General features: G+C 39.8%; 1 protein-coding gene across 1 annotated transcript in view; it reads right to left on the reverse strand.

The window, feature by feature from the left end:
* The window catches only part of LOC104993052 (phospholipid-transporting ATPase FetA-like), a 73,191-nt gene that overhangs the window by 40,168 nt on the left and 13,484 nt on the right, over positions 1 to 19,539 (reverse strand). Inside the window, exons 3-10 of the mRNA XM_010846135.1 lie at positions 18,599 to 18,712; positions 17,669 to 17,767; positions 16,024 to 16,085; positions 13,142 to 13,214; positions 12,731 to 12,801; positions 11,421 to 11,503; positions 10,330 to 10,488; positions 9,011 to 9,099 (exon numbers count right to left, since the gene is read on the reverse strand). Of these exons, the coding sequence (XP_010844437.1) occupies positions 9,011 to 9,099; positions 10,330 to 10,488; positions 11,421 to 11,503; positions 12,731 to 12,801; positions 13,142 to 13,214; positions 16,024 to 16,085; positions 17,669 to 17,767; positions 18,599 to 18,712 (750 nt within the window). The remainder of the gene's footprint in view (positions 1 to 9,010; positions 9,100 to 10,329; positions 10,489 to 11,420; positions 11,504 to 12,730; positions 12,802 to 13,141; positions 13,215 to 16,023; positions 16,086 to 17,668; positions 17,768 to 18,598; positions 18,713 to 19,539) is intronic.

Here is a 19,539-nt window from a genome sequence, read left to right on the forward strand (position 1 = left end):
ACTTTACAATATTGTATTAGTTTTGCCAAATATTGAAATGAATCCGCCACAGGTATACCCGCGTTCCCCATCCTGAACCCTCCTCCCTCCTCCCTCCCCTACCCTCCCTCTGGGTCGTCCCAGTGCACCAGCCCCAGGCATCCAGTACCATGCATCGAACCTGGACTGGCGACTCGTTTCATACATGATATTATACATGTTTCAATGCTATTCTCCCAAATCTCCCCACCCTCTCCCTCTCCCACAGAGTCCATAAGACTGATCTATACATCTTCTGTGTATTCTTGACCCCTCTTCTTAATATCTTCTGCTTCTGTTAGGTCCATACCATTTCTGTCCTTTATTGTGCCCGTCTTTACATGAAATGTTCCCTTGGTATCTTGAATTTTCTTGAAGAGATCTCTAGACTTTCCTATTCTATTGTTTTCCTCTACTTGTTTGCATGGATCACTGAGGAAGGCTTTCTTATCTCTCCTTGCTATTCTTTGGAATTCTGCATTTAGATGCATATATCCTTCCTTTTCTCCTTTGCCTTCAGCTTCTCTTATTTTCTCAGTTATTTGTAAGGCTCCTCAGACAACCATTTTGTCCTTTAGCATTTCTTTTTCTTGGGGATGGTCTTGATCCCTGCCTCCTCTACAATGCCATGAACCTCTGAACCTCCATCCATAGTTCTTCAGGTACTCTGCCTATCAGATCTAATCACTTGAATCTATTTCTCACTTCCACTGTATAATCGTAAGGGATTTGATTTAGGTCATACCTGAATGGTCTAGTGCTTTTCCCTATTTTCTTCAATTTCAGTCTGAATTTGGCAATAAGGAGTTCATGATCTGAGACACAGTCAGCTCCCAGTCTTGTTTTTGCTGACTGTATAGAGCGTCTCCATCTTTGGCTGCAAACAATATAATTAATCTGATTTCGGTATTGACCATCTGATGATGTCCATGTGTAGAGTCGTCTTCCATGTGGCCAATATTAAATTTGAAACCATATTCCTCTACCTGCCACTTCTCCAGCCCCAATTCTATCAACTCCAGTTGTTAAAAAGGAAGGAAGGTAAAATGATGATAATAAATTATTATTACTTACTTATAAATATAAATTTATTTTTAATTATTTTAAATTATTAGAATAAATAAACTTGACACCCTCTAAAGTTGTGGGAGAAAATTACAGAGTGACTTTCAACATTGCTTCTGCTCCATCCCTGTTAATGACCCATCAGTCATTTCTAGGGCTGTGCCCTCCCCTCAACCAGAAAGGAAATCAGTTCTGTCAGACCAAGCCCCTGAGCGCAGGACTTCTCCCACTCAGAGAGGCCTGCAGGGGCAGTACACAATCTGCTGTTTCCTCATTCCTAGAGCTTTTCCTGCCATCCTGAGACTTTCTAAAATCTTGCAGATGGTCTCTTTCTTAAGAAACATTTATGCTGTGATGGGGTTTATTGGTACTTAGTCTCTAAAGCTTCACAGTGCTTCCTCTGTATAGGAAGAAAGAAATAAGAAATTGGTTGTTGCTACAAACCCCAAACTTTACTTTGTTTATTATGAGAGCCAGTCAGACCCAAGAAGAGCAGATTACCTCCCATTTTGTACTGTGTGTACAGTAAAGGCTGAAAGAGATTCTCAAGTCTGTCAAGAACTAAGGCCATTGCTGATCACAGTCCTAGGCAGCCTGTAAAAAGAATATTCCTCGGTCCTTGGGCCTTTCACTTCTGTGCTTTTCACTGTACCTTTTCACTCCAGAAGTACAGCCTAGATTTCTGGCATCATTTAAATTTCAAGCACTGATTTTTTTTTTCTTTGCCCCACAAATACAGTCCTACTTAAAGAGACTAGGGTTCACAAAGCATTGTCACTGTGAGCTCTGGGGAGCTCTGGGCACAGGGAAAGGACCAGACTCCAGGTCAGCTATGGGTTTATCAAGAAGCGTCTTTACTCATCTTGCTTCCTGTCTCTGTCAGAATTTCCCCTAAGAATCATTTCTAAAAATGGGGAAGAAATGAAATGTTCAAATGAGGAAGAATTTCTGCTTCAGCTTGAGAAATGGAGTGCGTTATATCTAACTACACTGACAATGTCTTGGCAAAAATACCACATAAACAAAACTGCTGAGCTGATAAGAACCTAGCTAATTCGAGAACATTTCTTCATTTAGTAACCATTCAAAAGATACTTCCTGAGAACAGCTTTGTACAAGACACTCCCAAGGATGTAGAGATGGATATAATTTCTACCTTAGAGGCTCATAATTTGGTAGCTCAGGCACTCATTTGTCTTCCTAACTTAGCACAGAATAATGATGCTTCTATTATGTGTTATTTTCCAGTAGTCATGTATGGATGTGAGAGTTGGACTATAAAGAAAGCTGAGGGCCGAAGAATTAATGCTTTTAAACTGTGGTGTTGGAGACGATTCTTAAGAGTCCTTTGGACTGCGAGGAGATCCAACTGGTCAATCCTAAAGGAAATCAGTCCTGAATATTCATTGGAAAGACTGATGCTGAAGCTGAAACTGCAGTACTTTGGTACCCTGATGCGAAGAGCTGACTCATTTGAAAAGACCCTAATGCTGGGAAAGATTGAGGGCAGGAGGAGAAGGGGACAACAGAGGATGAGATGGTTGGATGGCATCACCGACTCAGTGGACATGAGTTTGAGTAAACTCCGGGAGTTGGTGATGGACAGAGAGGCCTGGCATGCTGCGGTTCATGGAGTCACAAAGAGTCGGACACGACTGAGTGACTGAACTGAACTGATTATATGCTAAACACAGTTCTAGGGACTGGGATACAATGGTGATAAAAGACAATGTCTTAACTCTCAGAGGGTTTGTAATCCTGTGGATATAGGTGGAAAACAAGCAAGTTAAGAAATGAAAAATACAAGTTAACTAGTGCTAAATGCTGTGAGGGAGAAGGCAATGGCATCCCACTCCAGTACTCTTCCCTGGAAAATCCCATGGACGGAGGAGCCTGGTAGGCTGCAGTCCGTGGGGTCGCTAAGAGTGGGACACGACTGAGAGCCTTCACTTTCACTTTTCACTTTCATGCATTGGAGGAGGAAACGGCAACCCACTCCAGTGTTCTTGCCTGGAGAATCCCAGGGACGGCGGGGCCTGGTGGGCTGCCGTCTATGGGGTCGCACAGAGTTGGACACGACTGAAGCGACTTAGCAATAGCAAATGCTGTGAGGAAAATAAAACAAGTTAACAGAATAAAAAAGGTCTTGGTGGAGGTGATGCCCACTTTAGATGGGTGGCAGAGAAGGCTTCTCTGAAAAGGAGACATTAAAACCCTGAAAAAGAAGCAAGCCATGCAAAGGCCTATGCAGCCATTGGCCAGCCAGAATGAAGTTCCCATGAGAGGAAGAAGTCTGCTCTCTCACTTGATTTGTAGTTTGCCTGGGTATAGATTTCTAGGTCAAACTGAGAACTTTGAAGGTATGAACCTCTGGTTTCCAGGACTCAGTAGTGCTGGTGAGAAATCTGATGCCAATCTAATTCTCATTGTTTGTTCATATCTTACTCTTATCTCTATGAAAACTTTGAGGTACTTCTAAACACCACTGGAGCTCCAGAATTTCGTGATGTTTAATGGATGTTTTAAATCTGAAATTCATATCCTTCTTCGATTATAGGAAATATTCTTCTATTATTTCTTTGACAATATTGTTCCCTCCATTTTTGCATTCTGATACTCCTGGGAGATCCTGTGGGGGTTCTTGGTTTGGTCCTCCAATTAAAAAAAGTATTTATCTCTTAGATTTTTGGTTTTAAGGTCTAGTATTCTTTGACTCTTTATTTCAGCCCTTCTATTGACTTTTTAATTTCAGTAGTTTTTACTTTCCAAAATTCTTTTTTGTTGTTCTTAGATTGCTTATTTTATTCTTTGATTAAAAAAAATTGTAGGGAATTCCCTAGCAGTCCAGTGGTTAAGTTTCCACACTTTTGCTGTTGGCCTAGGGTTGATGCCCAAGCCACAGCATGGCCAAAAAAAAAAAAAAAGAATCAGTCTATTCTTATTTGTGCAATTGTTTCTTCTAAGAATAGTGAAATTCTTTTGAAAGTTCTTTTCTCTTTTGAATTATAATGTTTTTTCCAGAGTCAGTTATTCTATTTGTCCTCATCCTCTTCTTTTGTGCTCCTGGTTTTTTTTCCAGATCACTTAAAAACAGAAGTAAAAGAGTAATTTGACCATTATAGGTTGGCTTTATTTCCTTTGGATAGTTTCATTTCCCTAGTAGGCCACTCCCCTGAATGGGAAGATGGAACCACGAGCTCTGTGTAGGTAGGCAAAATGTGTTAGTTCACTGGTTTTACCCTAGGATATAAAAGGAACTTGCAGGCAAACTTGAGTCCCCCAAATTTAAAATAAAGTGGGTTTACTCAGAAGTGATGACACCCACATTAGAAGCCCTAGCCCTCTGCAGAGGTTGTTAAATTTCTTCAGAAAGCAGTTCTCTTGTTTGAGACTGGAAGTCAAATACATTTGTTTTTGCTATATGGATGCCTATAGGGGTGTTAGGATGGTACAGAGGGCCAGTGGTTGTCCAAGCTGTTTTATGGGCAGTTTTAAAATTAGTTGTCCTGATTATTATATCCACATATCTTACTCCTGCTCTCCATTTCTGCTCTCTCAAGCTTGGAACTACTCTTGAGGAATGCATTGCTGCTGAAGAGGAACGCATTGCCACCAAAGCTTCCACTATTCTGGCTTACCTATCAGTACAATCTAGCAACTTTATGCGTTCCCAAAGCCCATCAACTTCTTGGGTCTGCTGATGGTTCTTCATCCTTTGTCAGAGAATTTATTTTCTATTTGTACTTTCTCACAGTCGTACCGGGCTCGAACAGCAACATCCTTCTTAAACTAGATGCCCAAGAGGAAGCATGGGACCCAAGATGATACTCCCTATTTTCTGAAGGAAAGATTGCATGAAAGAGCTCACAAATGCAGGAATTCATAGCAGCTAGTTGGCTAGTGTAGCTGCTCTGGGCATCTACACCACTTCTCTGCTGAATCCACCTTGTAGGAATTTGAATAGAGAACTACATTCTCTCTTTGAAGACTCCCACTGCAGATCTCTCCATGCAGGTGTGCATGCTAAGTCGCTTCAGTCATGTCCAACTCTTTGCAACCCTATGGACTGTAGCCTGCCAGGGTCCTCTGTCCATGGGGACTCTCCAGGCAAGAATACTGGAAAGGGTTGCCATGCCCTCCTCCAGGGATGGAACCCTCATCTCTTAAGTCTCCTGCATTGGCAGGCAGGTTCTTTACCACTAGTACCACCTCAGAAACCCAGATACCTCTGCTTTAATCTGCTCTAGGCCTGCTATTCAGCTATTATCCTAGGACTTCCTTTCAGTGTTTGCATGTTTCCTGGCTTCCAAATCTTTCTTGGTTTATTCTCTTCTTTTGCTTGAGTATACTTTAGAAACATCCTAAGAGAGGATATGTAAGGAGTAAATTTTTTTTGAGTCTTTGCACATACCGAAATTTCTTTATACTCGCATTTTATTGACAGCTTCAATGGATTTAGAATTAGAAGATGCAAATATTTTTCTGGCAGACTTTCGAAGGCAACAACATTTACCTTCTGCTGTTGCTGTTGAGAAGGTCAATGCCATTCTGATTCTTGTTTATGACCTTTTATTTCTCTCTGAAAGCTCTTGCTGCTGCTAAGTCACTTCAGTCGTGTCCCACTCTGTGCGACCCCATAGACAGCAGCCCATCAGGCTCCCCCGCCCCTGGGATTCTCCAGGCAAGAGTACTGGAGTGGGGTGCCATCGCCTTCTCCACTGAAAGCTCTTAGGATCTTTTAAAAAATTTTATAATTTCTTCACATGTGGTCAGATTTTCATGTTAAATAGACTTGTCACGTGTTTTAATTTTATCTCCACAGGGTGATAGCAAGCATAGCAGAAAGAGAATTGACTCTGAAAAGTTATGCCTAGATGGATAGGTATGATCATTGAATAAAATTATGTATGTAAAGCATCTGGCACATATTGATGCTCTATCTTCCCAAAGTGAATTTATATACTTGACAGCTGGACCCAGGACTTATAAATCCTTATGGTCCTCATAATACCTGGCACATATTAGATTCTCAATAAAAATGACTTCACCTCACCATACACAAAAATAAACTCAAGATGGCTTAAAGCCTTAAACAAAAGACATCATCATAAAACCCCTAGAAGAGAGCATAGGCAAAACATTCTGTGTGACGTAAATTGTACTGATGTTTTCTTAGGTCAGTCTCCCAAGGCAATAGAAATATAAACAAAATGAAAAAAAATGGGACCTAATCAAACTTACAAGCTTTTGCACAGGCAAGGAAACCATAAACAAAATGAAAAGACAACCTACAGAATGGGAGAAAATATTTGCAAATGATGCAAGTGAAAAAGGCTTAATTTCCAAAACATACAAACAGCATAAACAAATGAACAACAAAAAAACAAACAACCTTATCCAAAAATGGGCAGCAGACCTAAATAAACATTTCTCCAAAGAAGATACCCAAGTGATTAATAGACACAAGAAAAAACGTTCAACATCAAGAATTATTAGAGAAATACAAAGCAAAACTATAATGAAGTACCATTTTAACTGGTCAGAATGGTCATCATCAAAAAGTCTACAAATAACAAATGCTGGAAAGGGTGTGCAGAAAAGGGAATCCTCTTACACTGTTGGTGGGAATGTATATTGGTACAGCCACTGTGGAAAATAGCATAAAGATTCCTCAGAAAACTAAAAGTAGAATTACCATATGATCTAACAATCCCACTTCTGGTCATACACTCAGACAACACTATAATTCAAAAAGATACATGCACTCCTTGGTTCATAGCAGCTCTATTCATAATAGCCACGACATGAAAACAAAGTAAATGTCCACTGACAGATGAATGGATAAAGATGTGGTACACATATATAATAGAATACTACTCGGCCATAAAAAAGAATGAAATAATGCCATTTCCAGCAACATGGCTGCAGCTAGAGATTGTCATATTAATACTAAGTGAAGTAAGTTAAAAAGAGAAAGACAAATATCATATGATTTCACTTATATGTGGAATCTAAAATATGGCACAAATGAACCCATTTATGAAACAAAATAGAATCACGGACATACAGAACAGACTGGTGGTTGCCAAGGGGGAAGGATGGAGTGGGAGGTTGGGGTTAGCAGATGTAAGCTTTTATATATAGAATGGATAAACAACAAGGTCCTACTGAACAGCATAAAAAATTATAGTCAATATCCTATGATAAACCATAATGGGAAAGAATATTAAATAAGGAAGTATATATATGCATAGCTGAATTACTTTGCTGTATAGCAGTAATGAACATAACTCTAAATCAACTACACTTTAATAAAAAAATATGACTTGACAATGAGTCTTTGACATTATTTTTCTGTGGGACTTTATGTTATTTATCTTTACTATGACTTAACTTGCATATTTGTCAGTGGGAAAAATATTTCTTGACTTATTGTTCATAGATGTTGTGAAGCTGCTGTAAGTGAATGTGAAAATATTCTAAAAAGTTAAAATTCCTCTACAGGTGTCAAGTATTATCACTACCTTTCAGATAGGTAACCAGGTAGTTGAGCTTTCTTAGGCATATGGGAGATATCTTGTTTTAAAGACAACCCTAGGCTAAATTACCTACTTATTCCCTAATGATACACTCTCTGATATTGTCAAAGGCATATTTACCTCTGCTGCCTTTCTGAATTCTCAACTATGATTATCTTCTTCATTAATAAACCAGGAAACGTCACTTTGTTTCAACTGCTGAAAGCTATGCAGACAGTAGTGGAAAGAAAAAGATAGTGAATACTAATATCTGGTCTCAAAGCTGAATGAACTTCCTAATTTTCTAAAATCCCAGTGGTGCAAGAGGTAAAGAATCTGCCTGCCAACGCAGGAGATGCAAGAGACACCAGTTCTATCCCTCGGTTGGGAAGATCCCCTGAAGGAGGGCATGGGAATCCACTCCAATATTCTTGCTTGGGAAATCCCACGCACAGATGAGCTTGGTGGGCTATAGTCCGTGGGGTCGCAAAGAGTTGGACATGACTGAACATGCACACACACATATGATAAGCATGGAAATTAACTAATTAATCTTCAATTTAAAATTTTATTCTTAAAGCTGATTATCATCTACTGAGTGCTTTTAAAAAAAATTTTTATTGGTGTATAGCTGATTTACAATGTTGTATTGTTTCAGGTATACAGCAAAGTGAATCATTTATACATATATCCACTCTTAGAGATTCTTTTCTCATATAGGCCATTACAGAGTATTCAGTAGACTTCCCTATGCTATACAGTAGGTCCTTGTTTGTTAACTATCTTATATATAGTAGTGTGTATATATCAATCCCAATCTCCTAATTTATCTCTCTCCCCTTACTGCCTAATAATCATAAATTTGTTTTCTACATCTGTGACTATTTCTGTTTTGTAAATAAGTTCATTTGTACTCTTTTTTTTTATGATTTCACATATAATCAGTATGTACTGAGTGCTTTTCAAATTTCATTTCTTAGCAGTAGAATCCTCTATTCTCTAACTGAAATTTTACAGAACAGATAAATGTGAGGCTGCTCTTTTTGAAGCAGGAACTTCAGAATGAAGAGGCCAGAACAAAACTCTTGATCTTCTCTATTCCCCCTGCAGCAGACCTTAGCCTTCTCTAAGGAAATAGAGTTTGAAAATCATTGGTTTAAGTAAGGTGATCTTATTAATCTAAGTAAGAGCTTATTGAAGTGGTAATGAGTTAAACTGGCTATGAAGAAAAAGAAAAAAAGTGTCAATGAGTTTTCTTCTTATCTGGTCCAGATATAAGTTTGTGGGGTCCTAAAACTGCTTGAGACTTTCAGACAAGTAAATTCTGACTTGAAAATACCAGCTACTGCTGTAGAAGGAAGCAAAGAAGGCCTATTTATAAAAATACAGAAAAGAGGTCTTTAACTTACCCAGAGCACAAGGACATTCATGAGGTGGTCTATGTGTGTCCGTTTAAAGGTGGACTTCCCACTGTTCTGCATTACTTTGGTGTCTGGTCCTAAGTTAAACAGGGAGACATCATCTCAGAATCTCTAAATATTCTCAAGAGGACTGAAATTGGGTTGAAATACACCTTTATGATCACTTTATCAAACTTCTTTCCAATGCTAAAGGATAAAGCCTTGGAGGAAGGCTCATGGTTGGTGCCCCAAACTCAAAGAATGGAAAATTTATTTCTTAGGATAATCCCAATTACTTCTGCAAACTGCATCAGTGCTGAAACCTCCCTCTCTGCAGCATCTTAGACAGTCTAGTTTTTCATTGGTAAGTCAGAATAGGGGCCTCAAGCTTCTCTCTCATCACCATCTGGTTTATTTAGCTTAGAAAAAGGGTCTTCTGACAAGGAGATATTCACCTTCTTTTGAGGAAACCCATAGCTGGACCAGGCTCTATTTAAAGTTTCTAACTAGGAAATGGAGAAAGTAAAAGGCAATGGCAAGTGATTTCTTCTGAGGTGGGAGCTGAGATTTCTCTGAAGCTGAGCGATAGAGACTTTGAACTTCATGATAGGACAGACAATAAGTAGAAATAAAGGACTTTTAATGACACACTGAGACTAGAGCTGGAAATTATGATCTTACTGTGGTTGTTGTCACGAATACTCACCGTCACCGAGGGCATAGGGAGCACAAAAGCTTCCTTCATTTTCCGGCACTACATTATAACTCCAGAAAATCCCTCACTAAGTATGAAGGATTATGGTTCTAAATGCCATCTCAGGATGGGCCACTGCTCAGGAGCCACATGTGCCCTTTCTCTGGCATGAACACTTCACACTGTATTTTATCTTCCCCATAATGAGCACCATGTTTATTCTCTCCACATGTGAGTAATCCACATGTATACCCTCCCCTTTCACACTGTTCTCCTTTCAAATGCTAATTCTATGTATACTTCTATGTGTATACCTTGTCTAGTGTCCAGATGTGGTTAGAAAGACCCATGAATGTTCTGTGGCCTTGGAACACAAAGCCTTCCACTATCAAAGGCAGGGCTGATATGCTGGCAGCTCAGTGTTTGGAAAAAGTCATTTTTTTTTTTTCCTAAAAAAAAAGTTTTTTCTTAATTCCTCCATCCATCTATCCATCTCCCTGCCTCCCTTCTTCAAAGCCATAGTGTTCTGGTATATACCTGAGCATCATATCTACATCATGAAAACTAAGTGCCCACAATGTGGCTATGAATGGAATCCAGCAGGCTGGGGGTTTGTGACTCCAGAAAGACGTACCAGTAAAAATAACCAAGCCATAGCACCAATCTGTATTTCTGATGACACAGCCTCGGAGAATCAGTCTGTCATGATTCAGGATGTAGTTTTTTCCCTTATACATGAGTATTCCTGTGAATCTGTCCAACTTGTTATTGGGAGACTCACACCTCACTTCTCCTGAAAAAAAAAAAAAAGGAATAAGAGTCCTAACTCTGTAATCTTAATTCTTTCCTAACAGGAAGTTCAGTTCAGTTTAGTCACTCAGTCGTGTCCGACTCTTTGCGACCCCATGAACAGCAGCACACCAGGCCTCCCTGTCCATCACCAACTCCTGGAGTCCACCCAAACCCATGTCCACTGTGTCAGTGATGCCATCCAACCATCTCATCCTCTGTCGTCCCCTTCTCCTCCTGCCCTCAATCTTTCCCAGCAAAGAGGAGGCTTAATAGAAAAGAGGAAAGAACAAGCCTCTTTCAAAATATACACACACCTTTTTTTCCTATCCTTTCTCAGCCACTGCCCATTTCTCAGCAGCTCCCTTTAGAAAGGCAGACAGAGGGTTCTGGGCATCAGAGAAGAGTAATTCTGTGACATGGGTTATCCAGAAAGAGAACAACCCACATGATAACTTATTACCATTAGTACTTCCAGATCAAATGAGCTAAATCTGAATAGATTCAGAAACTACTTAAAGCAAACGTAGTATTTTTTTCAAAATGGAAATAAGTTAATTTTTTCATGATTAGTAAAGTAAAATATGTCCTTTTGTAAATTATATACAACATTAAAAAGGAGAAAGTAAAATTCACTCACTGCCTAGAAATAAGTGCTATTAACCTTTTATAGTATATCCTTCCAAGATTTTTTCTATACATAGACTCATAAACATATATATATTTCCAAAGACAAATTTATGTTACATTATACTATGCATAGTGTATTGTAATCTTTTTAAACTTATATGTTGTGAATATTTTTCCATATAAGTAAATATCAACTTGCATACTGTTTTTTATGAGTTATATATAATTCACTATATGGCTATATCAAACTTTAACCACACCTCTTCTGATAAAAATTTGGGTTGGCAAATCTATTTCAAAACTCACCATCAAAAGCAGACAGAAGCTTCAGGTTATCTTCCATCTCACTGGTAACGGTGATGGCCTGCTTCACTTTCAAGTTGGTTTCACTAGAGTAAGGAATGCACATATATAACAGCAGTACAGGTCCGGTTTCTCCTACTTTAGAAAATAGCTGTTGCCAATATTGCTTGGCTTTCAGACTTGAGTTGTCAGAGTCACTCCTATTGTCATCCTCTCTCAAGGGCAGTACTGAGGTAGAATGGTGGTGCTGCTAAGTCGATTCAGTCGTGGCCGACTCTGCAACCCCACAGACGGCAGCCCACCAGGCTGCCCCATGCCTGGGATTCTCCAGGCAAGAACACTGGTTCTTGCCATTTCCTTCTCCAATGCATGAAAGTGAAAAGTGAAAGTGAAGTCGTTCAGTAGTGTCCGACTCTTAGCGACCCCATGGACTGCAGCCTCCCAGGCTCCTCTGTCCATGGGATTTTCCAGGCAAGAGTACTGGAGTGGGGTGCCATTGCCTTCTCCAGGAAGCTAAATATTAGCCCACTTGCTCCCCTCTCTCCCTGAAACACATATCAACTACTTTAACCAACCTATGAGATCTTGCTGGTGGAGCTGCTCTAGAAAAGCTGAAGAAACATCACAAAATAACCTGGAGGTGGTACCTACTCCCTTCAAAAGTAAGGTCCTGGTAAGAACCTGTGAACACTTGCAAGTAAACATACTCCTCGTCTCACAAATGTTTATAGGACCCATGAAGGGATCTCACTTAACCATTATTTGATACAGAAATGCACAGAGATAGAAGTAAAAACAAAGCCACATTTCAAAAAGTTTGTGGGCACTAAGAGGAAGAGTTGTAAGGATGCAGATTAACATAAAACTCCACAGGACAAGCTCTCTGAAGATGGCCTCTATCTTCCAAAGATCTTAGCTTTTGCACATTAATGAATTTCTACCTTAAATCCTTTCCAGAACATGGTTTATCAGTACATAATTATCTCAGTATTCATTCCCCCACCCCAAGAAACTTTGGAACTATATTCTGAAATTTCATAGTCCGGTTAACCTCTTTCCTATCACTCAGCATTATTGAATATAGTCAGACTGAATGTTTCCAATTTGAAGATGGAGAATAATTGCCCAGATTCTGCACGCAGTTGGATGCTCAATTATCTGTAAAGGGCTCAGCCTTAGACTTGAGGCCTCCTATCTTATCTGGATATTTCTAGCTTTTAGCACTTCATTCTCTGCATCATGCTGTCCCTCAATGAGAAATCATTCTAAGCTGGCTCAACCGTCTTATTGGACTATGAGGAAGGAACACTCACCCATCCAGTTCTGCAGTTTCTATATATGCCAGACTGTAGGGCTCACTGCTCGAGAGTAATAGTATATCAGCCTGTGGTCAGGAAAGGCAGAGAAGATAAGGAAGGCAGACTTTTAAAATTACAAACTCAGGAACAGCTATTCATCCTAAGAATTTTATAGACATTTGGCTTACTTTCTTTGTCTCGAGACCCATCACTGGTACCACACACCTCCTTTCTTAAAGCCAGTCATACTTTACCTGGGATTGTGGTGAGAAGTGGACAAGAACAAACTTCTTATCACAGGAGCTGGTGATCTCTAGATGCACAGTGAAGCAGGTGAATATCACCAAAAGGAGTGGTCACAGAAGTGCTAAAAAGGTTTCTACTCAAGCCCAAAGAGAAAAAGCCACAGCCCAAAGAGGTACTCACCGTAACAATCTGATTGTTTTCTAGTTTAATTATATCTCCCACTTGGACATTCATCCATTTTTCTGTCACTATCCTGCAAGAAAGTGAACCTTGAATGCCTGCATGCCAGCTCTGAGAATATTCCTACAGTCCTGTTTTGACAATCAAGGGGGGAAAAAAAGCTGAGATGAACTCAAAGCTCAGAGGAGGACCAAACTGCTTTGGGATACTCCTTGCCCAAGCAGTATCAAGAATGGGGCCCATTTCTCTTGATCAGGCTATAAGAGTTTTCTAAAACTCTATAATGGTATATGTAGATATACAGGCACATAATTTTTCTTTAAGTAAAAGCAATATATGCATATGGTAAAAATACAGTTCAAATAATTAAAAATATAGAAAAAGAAAAAGTAAAGTCTCCTCTCTCCCCAGATTATAGTTTTGTCACTTATAACAATTTTTTGCATTTCTTTTGAGAAAATGTCAATCCATATAATCACATAATAGATATACATTTTAAAATGACATACTAGATACATAATTTTCTGTACTTTGCATTTTTCATTTAATAATATATCTGAGAGAACACTTACAGAGGTGTGGCTCATTCCTCTTGATAGCTAAAAAAATGTGGCTTTTAACTAAAGATGTGCTTGTAGCCAGAATTACTGACTACAATGACAGAAATCACAACTCAAAAAACAAAATTTTTCAAAGGTGTTAATATCTCTATTCAAACATATGTGCTGTACAAAAAGGACACCACTTTCTGGAATATAGACAATTCATCTCAAGTGTTAAATAAATCAGACATTCATTGGCTTACAAAGTTTAACCATTAGGGCCCTGCTTGTGAATTCCTACTCTAAAACCACTCTATGACAAATTTTTCTGTAATAGTTTTATAAAACCCAAGTGCTCAAGCTCCTTGGGAAGTTCATTTGACTAAATTCATTCAGTAATTCCTAGCTTTACAAATTTCTTATACACTCAGTTTTATCTTTTCTCCTTATTTCTATAGCTTTCTTTTTTTAAATTTTGTTTTTAATCACAACTAACTTTTTTAGTGATGAGAGGCTTCAACAGATCAAAACACTTGAGGAAATAATCCATCATGAGTAAGAATCAGCAAACACAATAAATAACAGAATCAGATGCCCAAGAACTTCCCATAATAGAATTCTATGATTAAAACTATAGTTCTTGATATGTGTGTACTTAGTCACTCAGGATGAGTCCAACTCTTTGTTGACCCCATGGACTGCAGCCTGCCAGGCTCCTCTGTCCATGGGGATTCTCCAGGCAAGAATACTGGAGTGGGTTGCCATACCCTCCTCCAGGGGATCTTTCAAACCCAGGGATTGAACCCAGGTCTCCCGCATTGCAAGCGGAATCTTTACCGACTGAGCTACCAGGGAAGGACAAGAATATTGGAGTGGGTAGCCTATCACTTCTCCAGGGGATCTTCCCGACCCAGGAATTGAACCAGGGTCTCTTGAAATCCTATGCTAATGCTAAGTCGCTTCAGTCGTCTCCGACTCTTAGCGACTCCATGGATTGCAGCCTAACAGGCTCCTCCGTCCATGGGATTTTCTAAGCAAGAGTACTGGAGTGGGGTGCCATTGCCTTTGCAACAACATGGATGGACTTGGAGGATATTATGCTAAGTGAAATTAGTCAGACATATAAAGACAAATACTGTATGATATCACTTATATGTGGAATCTAAAAAATACAGCAAACTAGTGAATATAACAAAAAGAAACAGACTCACACATACAGAGAACAAACTAGTGGTTACCAATGGAGTCAGAGAAGGGGGAGGGGCAATATATGGGGAGGGGATGAAGAGGTACAAAGCATTACATATAAAATAAGCTACAAGGATATATTGTACAACACAAGTAATACAGACAACATTTTATAATAACTATAAAGGAAGTATAACCTTTAAAAACTGTGACTCACTATATTGTATACCTATAACATATAATGTTGAACATCAACTGTACTTCAATTAAAAAAAATTTTTTTTAAATATAAATATATATATAAAACTGCAGCTACTGGGTGCTGTGTAAGGTCACCATGAGAAAGGATTGGACCTCATCTTGAATTCCCTCAGATCTGTATTTGTTTGTGATCATGCTTCTGCAAACACTGGTCACTTCTCCTTTCATATAATCTCTGTTGAATTCTTACCCATCTTTTAAGCACAAACATCATCTTTTCTAGAAAGTCTTCCTTAATTTCTTTAGCCAGCTATGATGGCCTATTTTTTTTTTATTAATTATTATGATAATTTTTGTACCTCTTACAATAATCTTCATATTTTGCTTTGTATAAAATTATGCCAGTCTCCCTCTATCCCTGCCAAAGGTAAACTGCTCCAATTTTGCAGAACCCCACAAAAAAATAAGCATTTACCCATACTTTAGATAGATAAGACCAAACACTACAGCAATGAGGTCAACACCAATATTTTCTTTAGATTGTTAACAAAAAGATGTCCTAACCAAAGTCTACAGTAGAATGGTCAATAAGTCATGTAGAATCCACTGATGCACTAAAGACAGACATCTCCATGCTGACCATCGTACTGGTAATGACCACTTGCATACTAGTATCATGTCATAATTTGTTAATTTCTTTAATATATATTATTTTGTTTTCATTTTTGTAAGCATCCTTTAAGGTAAAGAATATTATTTTCATTTTATAGATAAGAAATATGAGGCCCAGAGAAGCAAGTTCAGGGCATACTAGAAACAAACTCTTCCTATGTCCAGCCCAAGGCTCTTTTCACTGTCTTAAATCACCTTTCCAAACACATCAAGTTTTAGCAAGGTCAGTGCTCTCCCAGAGCTGATTCAACCTAAACTGGCTTCCCAAGAAGTACTTACCTGCCATTCATCAGCACCAGAACAGAACGATTGTTGACTTGATTATCATTTTGGTGCCTTTTCTAAAATCATACAAGAAAATGTTCAGGAAATAGAGCAAACTGTATTTAGAAGATTAATATTTTGAAGTATTGTTCAATGTAGTTCCTCTTCTTTGTAATTCTCCCTTACCCCCGTTTCTTCACCACCTTACCCCCCAGCCCCTGGCCAATTCCAAGTTCTTCCACCATTAAAACCAGACCAAGAAGCTGACTGTCTCTGAGAAGCTGGGAAAGGAGGTCAGAAAAAGAATCAAGCGAGAAGAAAGAGACAAACTCTTTGTTTTAATATCAAGAGCCAAAACCTGGGGTAATGAGAACAAATAACTTATGTTGAAAGCCACAGAAGAGAGAATGCAAAATGATGGGGCTACACCTTGGTAGGTAGAGGGAAGTTATGTATTCACAAGCATACCAATACCCCTACCCTCAACCACAGTCAGCATAAGAAGCTTCTACCATGGATACAATGAGGAAAGGGGAATAGAGGTCTATTCAAAGACCAAATAAGAGAGTAACAAATAAGTCCTGATGCTAAGATTCACATGAGTCCCTTTCCTTTCAGTTGAGATTACTCCCTGGGAAGAGGGTAGAAAGAATCCTGAATTGGTCAGAATATTTCTCCTAAAGAGACTGAGTTCTAAACCAGAAGGAACCGCCTGGGTTATCCTGAATTGGTAAGTTTAGCTTTTGGCTCTCATTAAAAAAGGGCTGAGATGGTGAGGTGGTGGTTATGAGTTACACTGAGTTTAGTTATGGAAAGTTAAGTTATATTTTTGCACATCTTAGTTGTGCCTGAAATTTAAACCACTATATATGTTAATTCTGGGTTTAAAGAGCCACAGAGTTAAAGAGCTGGAGAAACACTCTGCTCTTAAACTTTGATATAAAAATCAGAAGGACTCTCTTAGGGAAGCTCCAAACAGGTCAACACGATGGGCTTCCCAAATCCCACTGGTAGGCACAGCACCGGTTCCCCACGTTTGCCCTCCCACCTGGCCCTGCTGTAAAGGAGCATGCAGGAAGCCACGCTGCACTCGCTGAGAGCCAGCTTCTCCCGCCAAGGCCAGGGGAGGAGCCAGCCTCTGTTGAGTCATGATGCTCTCTAAACTCAGAGGGTTCCTAGCTGTGTGCACCTGATAGAACCGAAAGCTGGAGAGGGAAATACGGAGAGTCAGAGAGGAGAACAGGAATGCAGAAAGGGGAGATAAGACCAGAGAAAGCAAGGGGGACAGGAAGAAGGGAAGAGGAATATAGAAATGGGAGAAGGGTGAATGGAGAAAGAAAGGTGAGAGCAAACCCAGAGAGAGCTAAGTAAAGGCAGAGGTGGGTTATGAAGGAGATGGAAGGAAACCTGGAAATGGCGGCAGTAAGAAGACAGAGAAAGGCCTTGCGTGAGTGACCCCTTTCTGGCCATGGATGGCTCACCAATCTTGGGCTTAAGGGAATCTCATATTCCTCTGGCACAAGTAAGGACATAGGGAAAGGAAACACCTCTTTCCTTCTTCCTTCTAGTATTAGGCAGTTCTGGGGAGTCCTTCCTGCTCCCTCCCTCCCCTGCCTGACTAGGTACAGTGAGGGAAGAGAGGCCCTGGAAGCCACTTCACCACATCATCGATGGCATCTTTCACTGCTGTTATGGACAGCACCACCATCAGCGGTATCACAGTCGTGTACCATGCCAAGGAGGAGATCTGAGGAATCAACTGGGAGAGGGAAGGGGAGAGAAACATAGGTCAGAAAGCTTAAAGGACAATGTATTTCCTCCCAACCCCCACTGCACCACCATTTCTGTCTCCCTAGATTCATAATAAGTTCAACAATCCTAGTTGCTTTCCACTGTTATAACCTCCAACTAGCCACCCCAGTATAAGCAAACACCTCCTAAAGATGAAAGAAGAGGAGATGATAAATTGCCAGGTAATGTCCTGAACTCTAATATCTTTGTATTGATGGCAAAGAGCCATTCCTCTCTTCTGATAATGAAGGTGCTGGGGGGTAGGGCATTAAGTGTGGGCATGGGAGAACCACATAACCGCCTATACCCCTTCAGCACAAGGGGAAATGAGATGACCCGTCTCTCTCTCCCAACTTGTGCCTACCCTGCTAGGCTTCCGTGCCCTGTGCTGATGTTCTAAACCATTCTCCTCCCTTGGTGCTCCCATGTGTTAACTTTCTGTCGGGGAGGCTGGGACAAGAAGGAGGAATGGGGCTGCAGCTGAGGCGGGGGTGTAGAATCAAGTCTGTGGCCTTTCACGGTTAAGCTGAACTGTGGTGATGCAGTCATGGTGAGGGAGCACCCCTTAGCATGGGACTCGGCGACCTTGTCTCCTTCCTCTTATAGAGGGTTGTTTCACCCTGGCTAATCCTGACCACAGCTATTCTAGGAGACTGGCCCGAGACTCCAGCCATCCATTCGCCCATTGTCTAAAGAGAGAAGACATCTCTCAGTTTAAGGAGGAGAAGGACTGATTACATAACCTGACCCCAGGGAAGTTGATAAAATATTCTGTGGAAAAGACCCTAAAAGGTAATACCTGTAGAAAAAGCAAAAAGAGGAAATATGCATTTGCAAGTCTCTGGAACTGTTCAAACAGGTTCATAGGCAAGAAGTTTAAGGCATTATATTTTGAGGTTTTGACGCTATTATCCTGTTAGTAAAAGAACACAAGCACAATTAGAGTAACAAAAGACTGCACCTCCAAGTCTTAACAAAAAGGACCAAGACCACTTCATAAAATAGGAAAAAGCTAATAGCTTCCCAACATAGTGAGGGAAGGAAGGAAGAAGTGTTTGTCTCCAGACTCTTTTCTTTGAGGCCTAGAGAGGCCTATGTATGTATGCCAAAGATGGCAAGGTTGATCAATATGAGACATTCTTAGGAGGGGCAGGATGTATTTACGCCCTGAGTCGAATTCTTTGTTTACTGATGCTATTGATAATAATGATGATAATAAAATCAATAACAATCAAAACTTATTAAATATTTATTATATGTAAAGTACTATTCTAAGTACTTTAGTACTATTTTAAATATTTTAGAAAAAGCAACTTATTTAATTCTCAAAACAACTGTAAGAAGGGAGTAATACCACCTTTTCAGGATGCGGCAACTGAGGCCCTGAGGTTAATTTATTTGTCGAAGACCATCTATTTACTTGTGGAGTTGAGATTGTACTGTTCCCTGAGCCCCAGTTCACTTGTGCAGCCATCCAAATGCTTTCATTCCTTAGAATCAGAAATCTTTCTGTTTCATCTTATCTTCTAGCTCAAGTTCCTTCTCAGTGCCAAACAGTAGGCAAGTTTGCCATTTGTGTTCACTCTACTCAGAGCTCTCTACTGAAGCTTTTCTTAAGTCTGGCAAACCCATTTTGCTGTGTCTTTACATGTTGCTTTCAGTGCTGAAAGGTGTCAGATGCCAAAAGCAAATGACTGTCTTTCAACCTTAGCCCACTGAAGGTTCCTACAATGGTTGCTT

Source organism: Bison bison, unplaced genomic scaffold (assembly GCF_000754665.1).
Source record: "Bison bison bison isolate TAMUID 2011002044 unplaced genomic scaffold, Bison_UMD1.0 scf7180017864230, whole genome shotgun sequence".
Lineage (NCBI taxonomy): Eukaryota > Metazoa > Chordata > Mammalia > Artiodactyla > Bovidae > Bison > Bison bison.